This window comes from Strix uralensis, chromosome 5, assembly GCF_047716275.1.
Source record: "Strix uralensis isolate ZFMK-TIS-50842 chromosome 5, bStrUra1, whole genome shotgun sequence".
NCBI classification, from domain to species: Eukaryota; Metazoa; Chordata; class Aves; order Strigiformes; family Strigidae; genus Strix; species Strix uralensis.
The window spans coordinates 46,400,919-46,417,764 of NC_133976.1; the positions used below are offsets into that span (position 1 = coordinate 46,400,919).

Here is a 16,846-nt window from a genome sequence, read left to right on the forward strand (position 1 = left end):
CAATTAGATATAATTATAAATAATGTAGATTGCATTCATTTGAAATGCATTTTAAGCAAAGTTCTAAATAAACTTAAGTTTCTCAGTAATTTAATTATCTGTTTTACATTATTTTACACTGTATTACATTACATTATTTTTAACTACCTTAGTCATGGGAAAATTGTAAAAATTTGCTGTATGGTATGGTCTCCCAAGTGTTTTGAACTGATCTAAGACACTGCTCTGCTAAATGGGTTGCCTTACTGCTTTCTTATACTCTTGCTAGTGTTCAGGATAATGCTGGTACAAGAAGAGAGAGGAAATATGGAAATGTGCAGTCAGTGCAGGGCAAAGCAGTCCCTTTGAGGCAGCAAAGAGGAATTACAGCTGTTTAAACAGGCTGTGGAACAGCATCCTTAGGCTCTGTCTCTCCTCTGTAGGGCATGTGCAGCATTGGGCAGTAAAAGAGACTAATTCAGCAAAATACTCAGTCTAGAGAAAGACACAACTCTGAAGAAGTACTCTCTGGAGAAATGTGAAGTGTGGTATCACTGATTGTCACACACCTTGTGCCTGAATGTTTTCAGAACACGCTCAGTCAGCATGTTTGTGGGATTTCAGTCTTAACTTGAGTGTGCTCAGGTGTGGGGTATCTCCTGCGCTCTCAGGGTGCTGTTGACAGTCTCCTAATTCACAACAGATGAGTCTGGCCTATGGTGTAGTTTTAGTGCCACCTCCAGCTTATGGTATAGTTATAACTAGGTCAATGGAGACCTTGCTGCCCTCTAGTTCCTCTAGTTGTTTCAGCTATTTGAACAACCATACCAATCCACAAAGAAATTAGTTTAAAGAAAGCATGCACCACCATCACAGTGCAAAGAGGTGAGGTGCTTTTGTTCACAACCTGATAAATACCAGGAGACATTGTAGCTAAATCAGCAAAGAAATACTGGCCAAATCCTCTCTGTATGTATTGAAGGTTACTTGAATATCAGTAGCATAAGCTAAATCTTTGAGTGCAGAATCATTATTAAGACAAGTGCATATGTATTTAGGCTTTTTCATGCATTTTCACTCAGGCCACAAGTTCACAGTATCAACATCATAATGTAAGAAAAAAGTCCAGTGCAAGAATTTAAAGAATTTTTTTTGGATACACAAATGTGTGGCAACCCTGCATAGAGAGAAGTTGCATGGACAACTCCAGTGGCTAAATGGGGCTTGCTTTGTATGTGTAAGTACAATTCTGTTGATGAAAATACAAATAGTTTACTTCTACTTCACCTTGGAAGGATAGCTGAAGATTGTGTTAGGTACCTTTTAAGAACTGAAGCCAGGTGACGAGCTGTTGCATTTTCAGACAAAGAGAGCGTTATCTGGATTTTAGTCTTCCAATAAATCGATCACATAGCTAGCTACCAGTTACCCTTTTCTATCAATGCTTTTTGGTGGACACTTTCTCTCTTTTCCAGCTGGGCTGTTGCATTGAATTAGTTCACTCACCAAACTTTTAACGGAGGCACAGTTCGGAATAGTACCTAATCTATCCATGACAGCAGGATGTGTTCAGTCAGAATGTGTAGTAAGCAAGGAAGGAGTGGAAAAGCATTTGGGCTTAGTACTCGAGTATGGCAACATCCAAGGGACATATTTGACCCGGCTTTTTATTTGCCAAACATTTCACAGCTTGTTTTCATTTAATTTGAATGCTTCAAGTTGAAAATGAAGAACATAAAGGAAGCAAAAGCAGAAAGGTTTCATGATTGCATTTTTACAAATGCAGATCTTTGTATTTTAATTCCAAATAACTTGTAATTTCAAAAATCCATTATACTAAACCCCTTTTAATTCGCTGTTGAAATTAAAAACTTATAGGGCAGAGGTAAAATATTTTGTTTATCTCATGACTGATATATTTTAGTTGGTTTGACTCTTTAGAGAGGAAAAGAAAAAAGAAAAGCCCTCAGATATTTGCACAGCTTTACTGGAAATAAAATAACAACAAAACAAAAAAAATCCTGTTAGTCCACACTAGTACTGCCAGATCAGCTTCTCAACCTTGCCTCTGTAGTTGGGAAAAAGAACTTCCTAAATTAAAAAAATATGACTAAAAGACTACAAAAGTTTTTCTAGCCCATCCCCTTGTTTTAAGGCAGAGTTAGAATTTTGCATCATTCCTGAAAAATATTTGTCAGATCTTTTTAAAGGTTTCTGTGATGGAGACTGACAACCTCCCCAGTCCTTAATTAACCTCAAAGAGAGAAAGTTTCTTCAAGTTTTTGACTGAATTTTTTCTGCTGCAATGCAAGCCCAATAGCTTTATCCTATCCACTATAGACACAGTGAACAAACTGTTCTCTGCTTCTTCGTGACAGCCTTGTAAAAACTGTTATTATGCCCACTCTCAATTTTCTCTAATTCAGCATGATCAGTTCCAGTTCTCTCAGTCTTTCTTCATAGGTCATGTTTTCTAGATCTCTGATCTCTTTTCTCTCTCAGGGCTTTTTCAGACAGCTAATTCCTTTCTTTGAAATCTGATGCCCAAAAATGGGTGCAGTATTCCAGCTAGAGCTTTGCCACTGCCAAGCAGAGTTGAAGGATTACTTCCTGCGCTTTGCAGGCTGCTCTCCTATAGATGTTGCAGAATGGTGATTGCTTTTTTTTGCAGTCGCTCGGCTTGTGATATGCTGTATCTCCCTGACTGTCATTTTGTGTTCCCCATCCTGAACAGCTGATTATTTCTGCCTGCGTGTAGTCCCTTCTGCTTTTCTGTACAGCATTTCAAACTTCTTTTCTAAGCAATACTCCAAATTCTGGAAATTATTTTAAGTTCTAGCAATGCCTTCCTGTTGCACATTTGCAGACTTAGTTAATGTGGTTGCTGTTCTATTGTCTGAGTTCTTAATGAAAACATTGCGTTTTGTAATAGACCTCCAGTCAGCAAGTCTTTTCAGTTGTTCAAAGACTCATTAATAACTACTCTTTGATTGTGGTCATTCAAACAGTTTTCACTTGCTTTATAATACTTTAATCTAAACCTTGTTTCTTAAATTTGCTTATGAAATTTTTATGTGAAATGGTGTCAAAAATGTTGCTGAAATAAAAATATATGACAACCAGTTGTTTTTCACTGTCGTGAATCCTTCCACGCTTCTTACAAGCAGACTGACTTGTGATTTGTTCTTGACAAATTCATGTTGACTATTACTCATCTGCTTATCTTTCAGTGTTTTTAAATTCTTTATTTATTCCATTTTTTTCAGTGTATTAAATTTGAACTGACTATAATAAAATACATACATACATCTACTAGCCATCTAACATACCATCTTTGAGAACTACTCAGTGACAATGAGTAATAGTTCTGAGGTCACTTCATTCCCTTCTTAGCTATCCTAGGATGAAGTTCATAATACATACCTGATTTGAAAACTTATAATTTGTGGAAATGTTCTCTAGTTTGTTTCCCTATTTTAGGCTGAAATTTTACTTCTTTGCAACTGGATTAGCCACATGCTCTCAGATGATTCTTCTAATAAAAGTGTACAAAAATTTATTAAACACTTCAGCTTTTGTAGCCTTTTGTCATAGAATCATAGAATTATTTAGGTTGGAAAAGACTTTTAAGACCATTGAGTCCAACTGTAAACCTAACACTGCCAAGTCCACCACTAAACCATGTCCCTAAGTGCCATATCTACATGTCTGTCAGTACCATTACTGTTCTGATAAGTTGTGAACTAGCTTTTTCCATAGCCACAACAGAGTAGCCATACTGCAAACTCTGATACTGAAAAGGTACATCAGGCTCGCTCAGCTCTGCTCTTTCCAGCAGCCTCCATCACCAATAACATTGGAAACCTGCTTCCCACTCCTCTAACAGGTTCCTTAAGTGGCCCAACTGTCTTGTTTAGCATCCAGGACTGTGGACAGCAGAAGAGTAGTGACATCATGACCTTTAAAAACTGGAAAATGTTGCAGTCTGGCTGCCCTATAGAGAACATACGTTGTGAAGAGCAGTTGGGGTCATAGCTCTAGCTACTCGCTGTGGTGCACTGGCCACTAAAGGCTGAAAGGAGAAGGGGTATTTGTCTTAGTCGAGTTCTTGAGCTGTCTTTGTATCAAGTTCAGCCCCAAATCGCAGCATTTCCAATCATAGTGGCAGTGCTGGCAATGTTGCATCAGGTGATTGTGAGAAGAAAAGGGGAACATGTAGTAGTTCAAAGTAAATAACAAAAGTTTTAGTTTAAAGATGGGTAACTTGAGGCACAGAGAAACCAAGTATTATTTCCAGAATCTGATAGTAGGTTTTGTAATGTGAAGTACCGTCCAGGAGCCCTGACTGAAGCATGTTACTCTCACACCAGAATTCACTCCTCAGCTATTTAAACAAATCTCTTGGGGATGGGGGTGAGGAGGGAATAAGATATATGGGAAAGGAAATGAGAATGTCATCTCCACTTTATTGTGTAATACTCATTTAAGAAAGGCTAGAGCTTTCTGAATAATGAATGTATCTCAGTATTTCATGTCAGTGCAAAATGCTGTCTGAAGAACAGTTATTGTAAATGAGAACTGAGAAACTGCTACTGGAAAATTATTATAAACCTTAGGAAAGTGCTAATTTCAAAAACAAAACATGGATTTCATTTTGTAGTGTGACTTTCAATTAGGAAAAAATATTTCAATTTAAAGTTCTCTTGAAAAAATAACTAGAATAACCCTGATATCTTTTTTTTTTTTTTTAATCCCTTGCAGCTCCCAGACAGCTGTATAATGGATTACTATGAAAAATACAAGCACAGAATGAATGAGCTTGAAGCATTTAATATGGTAAAAGTTATAGAATTAATACTATTACCTTGTATATATGTGCCAGTCTAGAACAAAGCCCTGTTAAATTTTATGTGGAGATGGACTGTCTTACGCTATGGTATGCAATCTCAAAAACAAAGCAGCTCCCCCTTCCAAACTTTGGAGCATATCCTATTCCAAAACTATATTAGGTGTCAGTAAAATAATAAAGTGAACACATGGAAGATTCTTTTTCAAGAGGGACTATTACCCTGGAAAATGAAATGTCAGTCTCCTTTTAAACCTTGACTGGTCTCCATGCGGTTATTTCATAAAAATTCTTTTTATTAAAATTCATTATTTCCCTCTTTAAAATTGTTCTGCTTCATATAATATCATTTTCTTGTTGTACAATATCTCAAAACCAACTAACCAACTTAGTTTCCTGGCCTTATGGCATTCCATGTATTTTTGATCTGTAATATAATCTGTTTTGAAGATGTCCATCCCACAGGGAAAATGGGCAAGGTGACATTTGTACAACAGAACCACTAGAAAATGATTGACCTTCCTGGAATTGTTCTGTGGAAGTGTAGCTGTTTGCAAGTATACTGTCTCTCTTTCCCAAAATCATTATAGTATCTAATCTTTCTTTCAGTTGAAGGTTGTTCTGGCTCCCTGCATAGAGGTTTTGATACTTCTGGATCGTCTTTGCTACCTCAAGGAGCAGGTATTTTTGCATTATATTTTATGATACCTAAAGGCTACATCAGTAAAATGAGACTATTTCAGCCAATTTATTACTGTGTAGACCAAAAGTCTCTGTTGCAGAATTATTATTCTCATCATATTTGCAAAAGTATAAGCATTCATTCCATTTAGTATAAACATATGCCCAGCAGATGTTTTTATTTTCAGCAAAGCAGCAACAGTAAAGTTTATGTTCTTTTAATTGTATGGTAATTACTAGTCAATAGACAGTAAAAATAAATTAATTAAATATGAAAGAAATCTCATTTTATACAGCATATTGAGATATTTAATAATTAAAAAGAATATTGGAAATGCTAAAAAACATTGTGCTGTACATGCTAGAGCTTCCAATGAATATGTTTTAGAATATATAATTCAAGAAATTTTGAATTAGGTCCAAAATGTTTACAGTTTCCTTTTATTGTTTCTTAATTAAGATCAATGATGAGAGAGGGTGCACTTTTTCAAACTGTATGGGTCAGCTGAGGTACATTTGACTAACATACAGCCTGAATATATTTTACAAGTATAGACCTGGGATATAATAAGCAAATGCTACTACATTTACTCCATAATGATTTACATTACAGTGTTTCTTTTAACACTAATTTTGAGCTTGGCCTGATTAACTCAGAAGCAGCAGTACTTTCTCTGTACCAGTAAACATTTTTCAGACAAATAATAATTTGTAAGGGGAAATGATAGTATCTTCCACCTTCTGCTCTGGGCCATGGTCAAAATAAAATTTTAAAATAAAAAAACCCATTCATATGAATAACTCTGTTTTTCCACCATAAACCTTGCATTTTAACAGCTCCATTTTATCAGAAGTAAAAATTCACTTTATTCTCTGCCACAGTGCACTTGGAACAACTGAATTGTAGTAAATGCATGCTTTTGTTCTAAACTGGTATTTTTACAGAGAGGCAATTTAAAATATTTAAATAATGATGTATTTTCCCAAATGCCAACCAGTTATAAATCACATAGAGATCTGCATGATTTCCAAGACAGGAGATCAGACTTGCTGCATTTAGCACTAATTTACCTTTTCTAAATGTAATATACGCATTGATTTAATCTTGTACTGGTTGATTCACAAAATGTGTTTAGGAAGAAAAAATAGAAATGATAAAAGCCATATGCAACATGAAGACCAGATCCAGCTGGCCTGATTCATTTGAAAAGTCAGTTAATTAGCTTCAGTAGTAGAACGTGCTGCATAAAATAAGTACAACTTGATCCTTAATTTCTTTGCAATAGTTCAACTGAAAAAAAGCTTTATTGATGAAGAGGGTGGTAATAGTGCTAGAAATAATTTAATTACTTTGAAATACATCCTGGTTTGGGTGTCCTTTTTTTCACAATAAACTTTCTGTGATTTTCTTGTTAGATAAGTGTTTTTCCTGCTTGGCATTAAGGATTTTTTTTTCAATTTTGTATTTCAAAATGTGGACCTATTACCATATCTTAGCTTTTAAGTCAAACACATTTTTATGTACTTCAATCATATATCATTTTACAGGACAACATTGCCTGGTCTGGACTTGTGAAGTTATTTGATCCTGTGAAATCCCCTAGATGCTATGCAGTTATTGCTCTGAAGAAACACTTGTGGTTTTAAGTGGAAGCAAATTGCAGATAGGTTGAAAACTCTGAACTGATACTGCTGTTTCCTCATTTTTATTCTGTGTTTTTAATTGATTCCTCAAGTACACTGCTTTTCAGCTGCAAAAGTAAAAAGTGCAGTGCCTCTTTGAATCGTGAGAAATAAATATCTCCTTTATAAATACCGTTGCTTCCTTATGTCAGTTATTAAACAATGTTGAACATCGGATGCTATTGTAAAAGTTATGACCTGTATTATGTGATTGTTGTTTTAAAATAATTTTTATGTTTCTTCTTTTTAAGTCATTATACTATGTATCAATACCACTTCTCTTGATATTTCTAATCACAAGATCATACCTTCTCAATTCTTACCAGTGGCTGGCATCAGCAGTCTCAGTCTAGCCTCACCTTTTCTTTTGCATAGCATAAACAGAAAAACAACCTGCACTGCAAACAAGAGGTTCATAGACTAAATAGGATCTTTGTACTTCCCTGTTCTCCAGGTCATCTGGACCAGCTCATTTGTAGAGCAACCGAGAAGAGCCTAGATAGTAACAACCTGCAAAGAGCAGTTTTGTATTAATCCCTTCTTCCTTCAGGCATGTTCCTGGTTTGCACTTGTTTGCCTGTCACTCTGAAAGAAAAAATATGTGTGCTCTAATACAGTGGGAGATTTCCCAGTGCTTAAGAATCAGCTGCCCTGCTGCGGTTCACTCTGTAATCCTTGGGTTGTATCAGAAAGCTATTATCTGGCCCAAATGTGTTGGGTACAAATACTTTGGTACCCAAGTGAATTGAAACTTGCTAGGCAGCTTCTTGTTGGCTCTACTGCATTCATGAGTGGGAAATTTATTTGTTGATGCATTTATCTCAATGGGTTGCCTAATTAAACTTGCAGATTTTCCATCAATTAAAAAAGAGAAAAGTTTCTATTCTAAGTCCTAGTGCTTTTATTAGAATTTTCCAGCATATGTAAAACATAATTAACTACCAGTGCACAAAAAAAGGACAACAAATAAATAATAAAATACAGCATTAAAGAAGAAAAAGAGAGAATGCAACTTTGGTGGGCAGAAGATAAAAATAACAGAAAATATTTTTATATTAATTGTATAGTGCCAGTAATAGTCATGGGAATCAGATAGAGATTCAGATGTGAGTAGGAACATATCTTACTCTGTTTCAGTCTGCAAAATATAATGACAGCTTGTGAACATGGCCATTCAAGAAAAGAGAAGTAATGTATTTTTCTAATAAGTCACATCTTTCTTGATGTGTTGACTTGGAAGAAAAACTTTTATTTGGTGGTGTTAAGTTCACTGCTGTGTATTTTAGGACTCACAGTCCTTATTAGCTCCATGGATCCAGTATGAGCTTCTCACATTTGTTTGGTCCCACTATGTTCAATCCTTAGAGCTGCTGAACACCTGCAATATTCAAGGAGATTAACAGAAGTTGCAGGTGCTCACAGCATCTTTGGAGCAGAGCTAAGAAAAGAAAATGAGGCCTTCTATATATGCCACTTTTTGTTATATAGGGAGTACTGAGGAAACTAACAAGCTGGTAGATTCTTTTCCCAGGAGAGGAATCAAAAGAAATAAAATCCTTTCCTAACCTCTAAGCATCTGGAAGAAAAAAAAACCCAGTAATATCTGATGTAAAGAGGCAATCTAAAGTACGTGATGTTAAAAACAAAAAGGATAAACAAAAATCTTAGAAAAATAGGTTTTATTGTATTTTATTCTGCTAAGACATGATGACTAATTACTAGTAAAGTGTTTAGAGTGTTGTCATCTCAATCTTATGTGCTGTTGGAAAAATTTACCTGGGGATGAAATTGCTTTTTTTTGTGATATGAATTGATTCTTCAGTTTTTTCAGACCAAATACTAAAAATGGGGCATATATGATGTCCAAACAAAGAAGACAGTTTCTCACTGAAAGCAAGTGCTTAAAAGTACTCTGTTATGGCCCAGAAATATTATTTTTAGCAAGCCCCACCTGGTTTAGTGTGAACACGGTCAAAATTGCATAAGGTATGCAGACTATTGCTAATTTTGTGTGACATTTTAACGTGTGCTATCTAAATTCAAAGTTAAATTCTTATTACTATCTTAAGAGGACATTTGCAACAGTTTAGGATAAAAAGCACATCTGTAGGATTAGCGCAAGTGCTTTTCTACTAATTCAAAAAGGTCTGAATAAATTTGCATTCCCCCCCCCCCCCCCCCCCAGCAACTTCTCAGGCTCTTTCAGTACTTTTCAGGCACTTTGTAGTCTGTGCAGGCAAAGACAGACTTAGAATCAAGAGGTTTATATGACGAGTTTGCATTCAACAAAGTCAGTTGCTGTCTGCTCTCAAGCTGTTTCAAAGCTCTGGATGCCTGAATACCTATGAGCTTTTGTTTACATAATGGAAAAATCCCTGACAGTAATCAAGATGAATAAAATTATTTTTCTTCATGGTTATTGCCAGAAGTTCTTCCATAATGTAAACCACATCCTAAATATGATGAAGTCTTTTGATAGAAAAGAATCTCTATTTTCTTTCAGTGTGATAGAGAGCTATCTATCTTGATGTGCTCCCTAAGAAATAGTGGATATACCTGCTTTCCCTCAGGTGTTTGCCTGATTCTGTTCATGGCACACCTATGCATTCTGTAGCAGATTTGGAGTGGTTTATTTTTCTTAGGGCTGAAACCTGTTCTTGGATGGATGCAGGGTATGTGTACAACCTTAATATCCAAGAGTATGTTGTAGCCTTAAGATCTCCAAGCCTGCTTTTATGACAATAAACTTTAATTCTGCAGTTCTGATTCATGTCTTAGAACCACACCACAAAAATATTTTACACTGTTTTAGTTTCTGGGATTTCAGTTTTAAGGTTTTTTCTGATTAAATATTAAGGGTTTTTTTATTAAAAATTATCTTCTTCATTGACATGATTTGTCAATTTACTGTTAAAACAACAACTATCTGCTTAGAGTTAAAATGCTTTTACTATGTCATGATGGAGTTAAAATCTTGAGACTCAAAATATGTATGTCCTATTATGGTGTAAAATCTGCACAGGGGAAGCGTACTAAATGTATTTGGCTTGGTGGCAGCTATATGTCTTTTTGATGATTGGAGTATTCTTTCCTATCAGTATGTATTGGTTCAGATATACTTTTTTCTAAAAACCATCCTGTGTCATTATATTGCCAGAGACCACTGATACTAAGGGCAAGTGTTAAAATAAGACCAGCACCAAGAATGTCTTTCCTGCTTATGTGTGAAACACCCAACTTAGTACGGCGCTTCAGACTTGCTTTTCTTTGAGAAGTAGCCAAATACCCAATCTTTGTTAGCATCTTTAAATCTCTTTATCCCACGCATCTTACTGATATATGTCCTCCTTCTTGCTGATATAGCAAAATTTCCTAGTGCTCTGAAAGAAGAGAAATCTATGCTAGCCTATGAGCCACTTTTAGTGTCCATAATCAAATCAGAACAGAAATATAGTTGCCCAGACATTTAAATTGGCCACCTAACCCTTAGAACTTAGCTTCCTTGGTTTCTGAGATCCATTCAAATTTTGCAGTTTCCAAAATTCCCATACTTCCTGCTGGATAGGTCGTGGCCTAATTCTCTGGGATCCAGCTGCAGTTCCCTCACCATTTGAAATAATCAACTCAGTTTGGTGGTTCTATATTGTGTAGCTCCAGGCAACTGCTGAATAAGTTTGTTTCTTTGAATTTGCTTATCCCTGGTTGTTATCTTTGTCAATGTTGTGTTTCAGCATACCCTAAGAAAAGGAGTATAATCTTCCTGAGATTTTGAATGCCTCTGAGAAGTCACACCGCAGTTATGCTTCTTGTTGCTTTCTTCCTTAAAGTCTTGAAATTAATTCCTGATGATCAGACAGATTAATAAGCACCAGACAGCCTGAGAGGCATAGGTTATTAAAAAATACTAGGCACAATATCTTCTCTTCAGGAGTCTTGTTCAAGTCAAGATGTCTGAGGCATTTTCTTCACAGAAATTCCAGTGCACATTACCGTTAAACTCAAATGTCCAAGGAAACCCACCAACATAATGAAGATTTGCCTCAAACTGTTTGAACATGCTGTTGTACACCAGTCTTCCCAGTATACACCTGCATCCTCCTCAAGGCTGTCTGAATTTTTCCATCTAATTGGAGAGGAATAGACACTTGTCTCACCATCCCAGTGATGCTGTTCATGAAATCTGCAAGAAAATGACACTCTACTTTCTGCTTTCTGTTAAAAGGCAACAGAACTCTTAGAAAGGTTATGTCCAACATTCAAAGATTTCTCCAGATATCATTATTGAAATCCATTCAACAGACATCTTCAGTCAGTTCAGTCTGTAGTTACTTCAGTCAATACTGACTATCATTAATAGGTCTACAAAATTTTGTCCTGTGGTTTATGTTCCACAGGTGGATCTTTCTCATAATATAGTTTTGATATCATCAAAACAGCAAATGACTTCAACTAATTGCTATGAGTGGCAGCTACTTCTAGATTTATTTATTTTTTGATTTAACAATAATTTTAAGTTGTTTTATCCAAGTGGAATCCTACTATATACTATAATTTCCTCAGAACTGTGGATTTGAAAGAAATCAGAAAATGGTTTGTAGATTACCAATGAAATTTAGAAGAAATTGAAATTGTACTGAGTAAGTGTGATCTTGGGTAGGAAAGCACAGTATATGTACAGATTACATCATGAGGCACACAGTTGTCCAGAATTTGTTAATACACAAATACAAAACACATAGGCAAGATTATATGGGCACAATATCTCAAAGATTTGCAGTTACTGTAAAGTATATTACTATTCTTTATAAACTGTAGGAAGAAATGTAATTATTCAATGGAAATACAGGAAAGCATGAACTTTCAGCAGGTAAACAAGAGATTCAGATTTTAAACTAACAATCTAGGAACTAGCTGCAAAATTTTTTTTAGGGCAACAATCTGATATACCGTTCACTCTAGGAAATCAAGTTCTTTTCTACACAACATTTATTTTGTACCTGTTGTATATTCCATAGTTTTGGTCTATGCTGGCTTTTTTTTTTTTTTTTTAATAGTTTATCATTATAATTATATAATAATAATTATCTCTTTCAGTCTTTTGCAATTACAGTCACAGTGGCTATGTATAATAAGCAAGGACTCTTCATTTCCTCTTGTAACACATACTAACAAGATACAATTATTTAATATCTTTGTTTAAAATTAACAGACTGTCCAAAAGCAAAATATCACTTCTAAATTTAACTGTGGATTAAAGAATTCTGCATGTGAAACCTGCTCAAACTTTTAACTTTTCAGTACAAAATTCTTAGTTTTATGTAAGTCTCTTTCTCTTTGCATCTGGACCAATATGAACTTATTCATGTAGATAAAGATGTTGTCAGGGCAGCAGGTATTGGGTTTCACATGGAATTTATCAAGAAAATCAAGATGCAGTAAATCTACTGAGCCAACAAATCAGACTGTTAGACGAAACCTCAGATTGCCTTAACACACCAACTGTCAACTCTTTCATAAATCACTGATGAAAAGAGCAAAGCTGTCTGCTTACTGAATAACTCGGTAGTGTTTGGCACCAAAAGAGAAAATTTCAAATAAGAGGGAGCAGTGATCACCTCTCCTGATTATGTAAACCTTCAGAAAAAATAATTAAAATGTACAGTTGTAAATCTATGTTGTTTATTACACCTCCTATTATAAGAGTAATGAATAAAGACTGACAGCAGAAGCAGCCATGCTGTTTCTCAACTATAAATCCTAAATTCACTTGTTAGTCTTAGAAAGGCTGAAGTCATCAAGAGGACACACAGATTTTAAAAAGTGTAGAATGAGCTGTACATTACTTGGATAAATGTGCCATTTGCTAACCTTTTTATGCTGTAAGGCATGGGTATCAATTCAAAGAACACAACTCACAAAATACTCAGTGGACAGCACATAAACCAAGTTTTATCAATTTTAAGCTCTTCAGTGGTTATTTATTAGCAGACTATTCTTAGCTAGCAAGGGTTATAAGGTTGGTTTCAGCAAAATTGTTGCTATGCTGTTTATGATTACAAATTTTAAATAAAAGCAAATTAAAAAATGTAAACCCTTACCTTCCCAGAAATTTTGGTTTTAATTTGAAAATATGAATAATGGTACAGAGTCATGTAGTGAAAATGTATATCATTAAGATTACCCCTAGACAGATTCTTTAGTAAAAAATATCTGGCCAACAAGAGCTTTAGAGAATTGCTCATTTGCTTGTCTTAAAAGTCACACTTCTATTAAAAGACACACTTCTGTAGTGATGTTGAATTTTTTTTTTTTTTAATAAACAGAATTCTATTGAGTTTATTTAGAAAAAGAAGGTATTAAAAGAAAAAAACTTTGAGAAGTGCCACTTTGTTCCTGTCTTATCCTCAAACATTATTGCAGGAGCAAGAGAAAATGTAACAAGTGTATATAAAAGGTGATTTTTTGGATAACCATTCCATTTGCACTAGTTAATCACATGAATCAAGTTTAATGTCATCTATCTAAGCACCAGCTATTGAAATCATGAGTTATGGAGAAAAGATTCTAAATCAGACATTTAAACAGCATTGAAATTGAAATCATCACTTTTCTGAAGACATCCACGTCCTTTGAATAATTGTAATTTGTCTATATAGAAAAGAAGGACAAGTTCAAGCATTCAGCATTATACAAAAAGTCCATAGATAAAACATTAACAGATATTAATGTGAAACAATCTATTGCATACAGTGACATGGTGAAGACCTTGCTTTCATCTGAGTCACTGGCAAATTTCTGTTGATTTCCATGGGAGCAGGCTTGGATACAAAAGCATCTATTGAAGACAAGCAGTGTGAATGATCAAATATCTTTTGTTCAAAGACAGTTCCAAATTTACATTTGTGAAGGCAAAGACATTATGTACACTTCCCTTATCTATATGTATTGAAGTTGAACAGTATAGAAATTTATTGTGAACACTGGTTCATCACTGACATATAGTAAGAGAAGGTTAAAATGGCTTTTTGTTTATTTTTATTTCAGATAATATGTTTTTAATACATAAAAATTCTCAGGATTTTATTTTCTCCACTCACTGGCCCTTTAACAATGGGAGCACTGATTACAGTAATACAGAGTTAAATGGCAGTTATTGTTCCTAAGAATAACTCAAGTGTCACAGCCTGTACTTTCACTGAAGCCAATGGTAAAATTCCCATGAACTCTATTACATCTGTTTTTATGAATAAGGAAAGTAAGATTTAGCCTTAATTCTTCAAAAAGCAACATTTGTTACAGTACCTTAACAGAATATCTTCATAGCAAGATTTGACTGTAAACCTATATTTCCCTTCCTTCCCTTCTTGTGTGCAGAAGTTTTATATAATGTTGTAAAACAAAGAATTAAATTTATAAAAATGGTATGTTTCCCCAATTAGCCTCCTCTATCAGCACTTTGCAGGAAGTGCATCCCTTATTCATGAACTATGTGTTAAAGAAAGTAATGATAATTAATAACTCTTTCTGCACAGTCCATGAATTCAATACAGAACCTATAAATGTAGACTGTGAGATGTAAATTTTGATTGATTTTTACAATTCCGTTTAAGATGTATTTTCAGGATGGATTTCTACGGAAAACATTTTTTAAATATGATTTTACTGAAAATATTTTCCACAGGACTTAAAAATTATGTAACTGGAGATAGGATCTCAGTGAAGAATGAAAATAATATTTCAGGTTGTCAGTGGGAATAATTTCTAAAAATTTTCCTGTTTGTTATAATTTAGCATTTAGCTTTAAGACAACATAAGTGTAAAATGTATCACAGTTATTCATTCATTTCTAGTATATTATTGAAATATTGCAGTTTCATATGTTGCTAATTTATTTTTCCTTGGCAAACTGTACCTAAGTTTCTGGAAGAGCAAATCTAGGAACATTCATGTTTTTACACATTAGTGTTTTACAATTTTATTGAATGAAATAGGAGTATTGTGGTATGGTAAATAATGTAGTGTTTCTCCGTTAAAACAGCTGCCAAAATAAATCTGAATTACTGCAAGAGAAGATTACAGTTCACAGTAAGCACTTAGTTTCTTACCAGTTTGTCACCAGAAGTTAATGTCAACTTATTTCACTGCTTTTTAGTCAGTTAAAGTTTGAGACCAGCTTTACATTCTGATTCTCCAGCTCAGGAAAGGAAAGATAGATCCACTCTACACCATGTAAAACTGCATATTACCTTGGGTCCCAAAGGACACATAAGCCTGTTGGTATGGTATTACCCCAAACTAATTCTATGCTTTGCAGCATCACCAGTGGACTCTGGTGAAGTGCTGCCTTGATATGGCTGTAATCCTGCCTAGTCCAGGGGAGGAGCAGGTGTATCCTCTGAGAACCAAGTCTGAGTTTCTGAGACAGGAGCATGATCTAGAGTAGTAAAGAAGGAAGAGCTTTGTTACTTCTGGTCTCCCACCCACTGCTTGTGTTACACCTTCAAGCACTTTGGGCTAAGAGTTTTCTCTTACTGTCTAAGGGTAGCATGAACAGCTCATGCGATGCTTGTGGCTGATGAGCAAGTCAATCACGGCTCCTGTAGAGCTGTTTCATGTAATTAGTGTCTGGGACACGCTGCCACCAAATGCTTGGTAATTCCAGTTGTGGAAGTCAGCCTGATTTGTACCTGATGTGTCCAGTCATTGTAGTGAGTAGCCTTATTAATGCAGTGCAGTGGTCAGTCATTAAGGGAACTGTTGTGTTCTACAGTGAACTTCTCCAAGCTTATGTCAAGGATGATTTGCTTTTTGTTCATCTCAGCTCCAGGAAAGTTTTGGCATGCAGTTGTTAAGGTCCTGAAGACTGAGGACTTCACATACTCATCTGCTGATGTTGTGGGGTTTTTTCTATATTTTCTCTTTCTGCACACAAGTGATTAGGTCCAGCTGGTGAGAGAACAGTTAAACACTGTAGACAGAAACACAAAAACACCGTAATCAAAAAATCTGATGATCTAAAGGCTCCTTGTTTTATTCAAATACCTTCAATTAGAACCCTTTCCAGGTCTGAGTATCAGATCTCTTTTCCGTCACTAAAACTAAAACAGTGTTATATCAGAAAACAATTCTGTTCTTGGAACAAGTGGCTAGGATTCAGACCGAATACACATGCTTTGGTGTATCCATTTGAAAGTATGGGTCTAAGAACTCTTATTCGAGTTTTCATTTTGGAGATTGTTTCTCATTCATTCTCCTCTTCTTGCTTCCTTCATATTTCTTCTACTTACTTTCTTCTTCTGCCTTCATGGAAGGCTGGGGAAGGATATGACCACTACTACATATCAGCAGCAACATTCAGATCTCAGTGTGCAAAATACAAATGACATTTTCTGGAAAGGCCCATCTATCATGTATTATCAAAACTAAAACTATGTGCATAGGCCTCTTCTAGGAGCTAAATTACAATACTGTCTAAAATCTATTAAGTTTTCATGACAAAGAATGGATGATTTTACATTTTCTTTAATTGTCTTTTTCTTTCCCAAGAATATTTTTCCAGGACTTACTTTGTCTTCTAGGAGAAGTGACACTGTGCTTTGCAATACAGTGGGGCATACTATTCCAGGCTGTTCAGAGCACTTTTTTATTGATCTACAG

The 16,846-nt window shown here is 35.2% G+C and overlaps 1 protein-coding gene across 3 annotated transcripts in view; it reads left to right on the plus strand.

The window, feature by feature from the left end:
• Positions 1–7,323, plus strand: part of METTL25 (methyltransferase like 25) — a 72,580-nt gene extending 65,257 nt beyond the window's left edge. For all 3 annotated transcript variants that reach the window (XM_074870687.1, XM_074870683.1, XM_074870685.1), the window contains 3 exons: positions 4,741–4,815; positions 5,435–5,506; positions 7,055–7,323. In XM_074870687.1, the coding sequence (XP_074726788.1) occupies positions 4,741–4,815; positions 5,435–5,506; positions 7,055–7,153 (246 nt within the window). In that variant the 3' untranslated portion in view covers positions 7,154–7,323. The remainder of the gene's footprint in view (positions 1–4,740; positions 4,816–5,434; positions 5,507–7,054) is intronic.
• Positions 7,324–16,846: the final 9,523 nt, after the last annotated feature.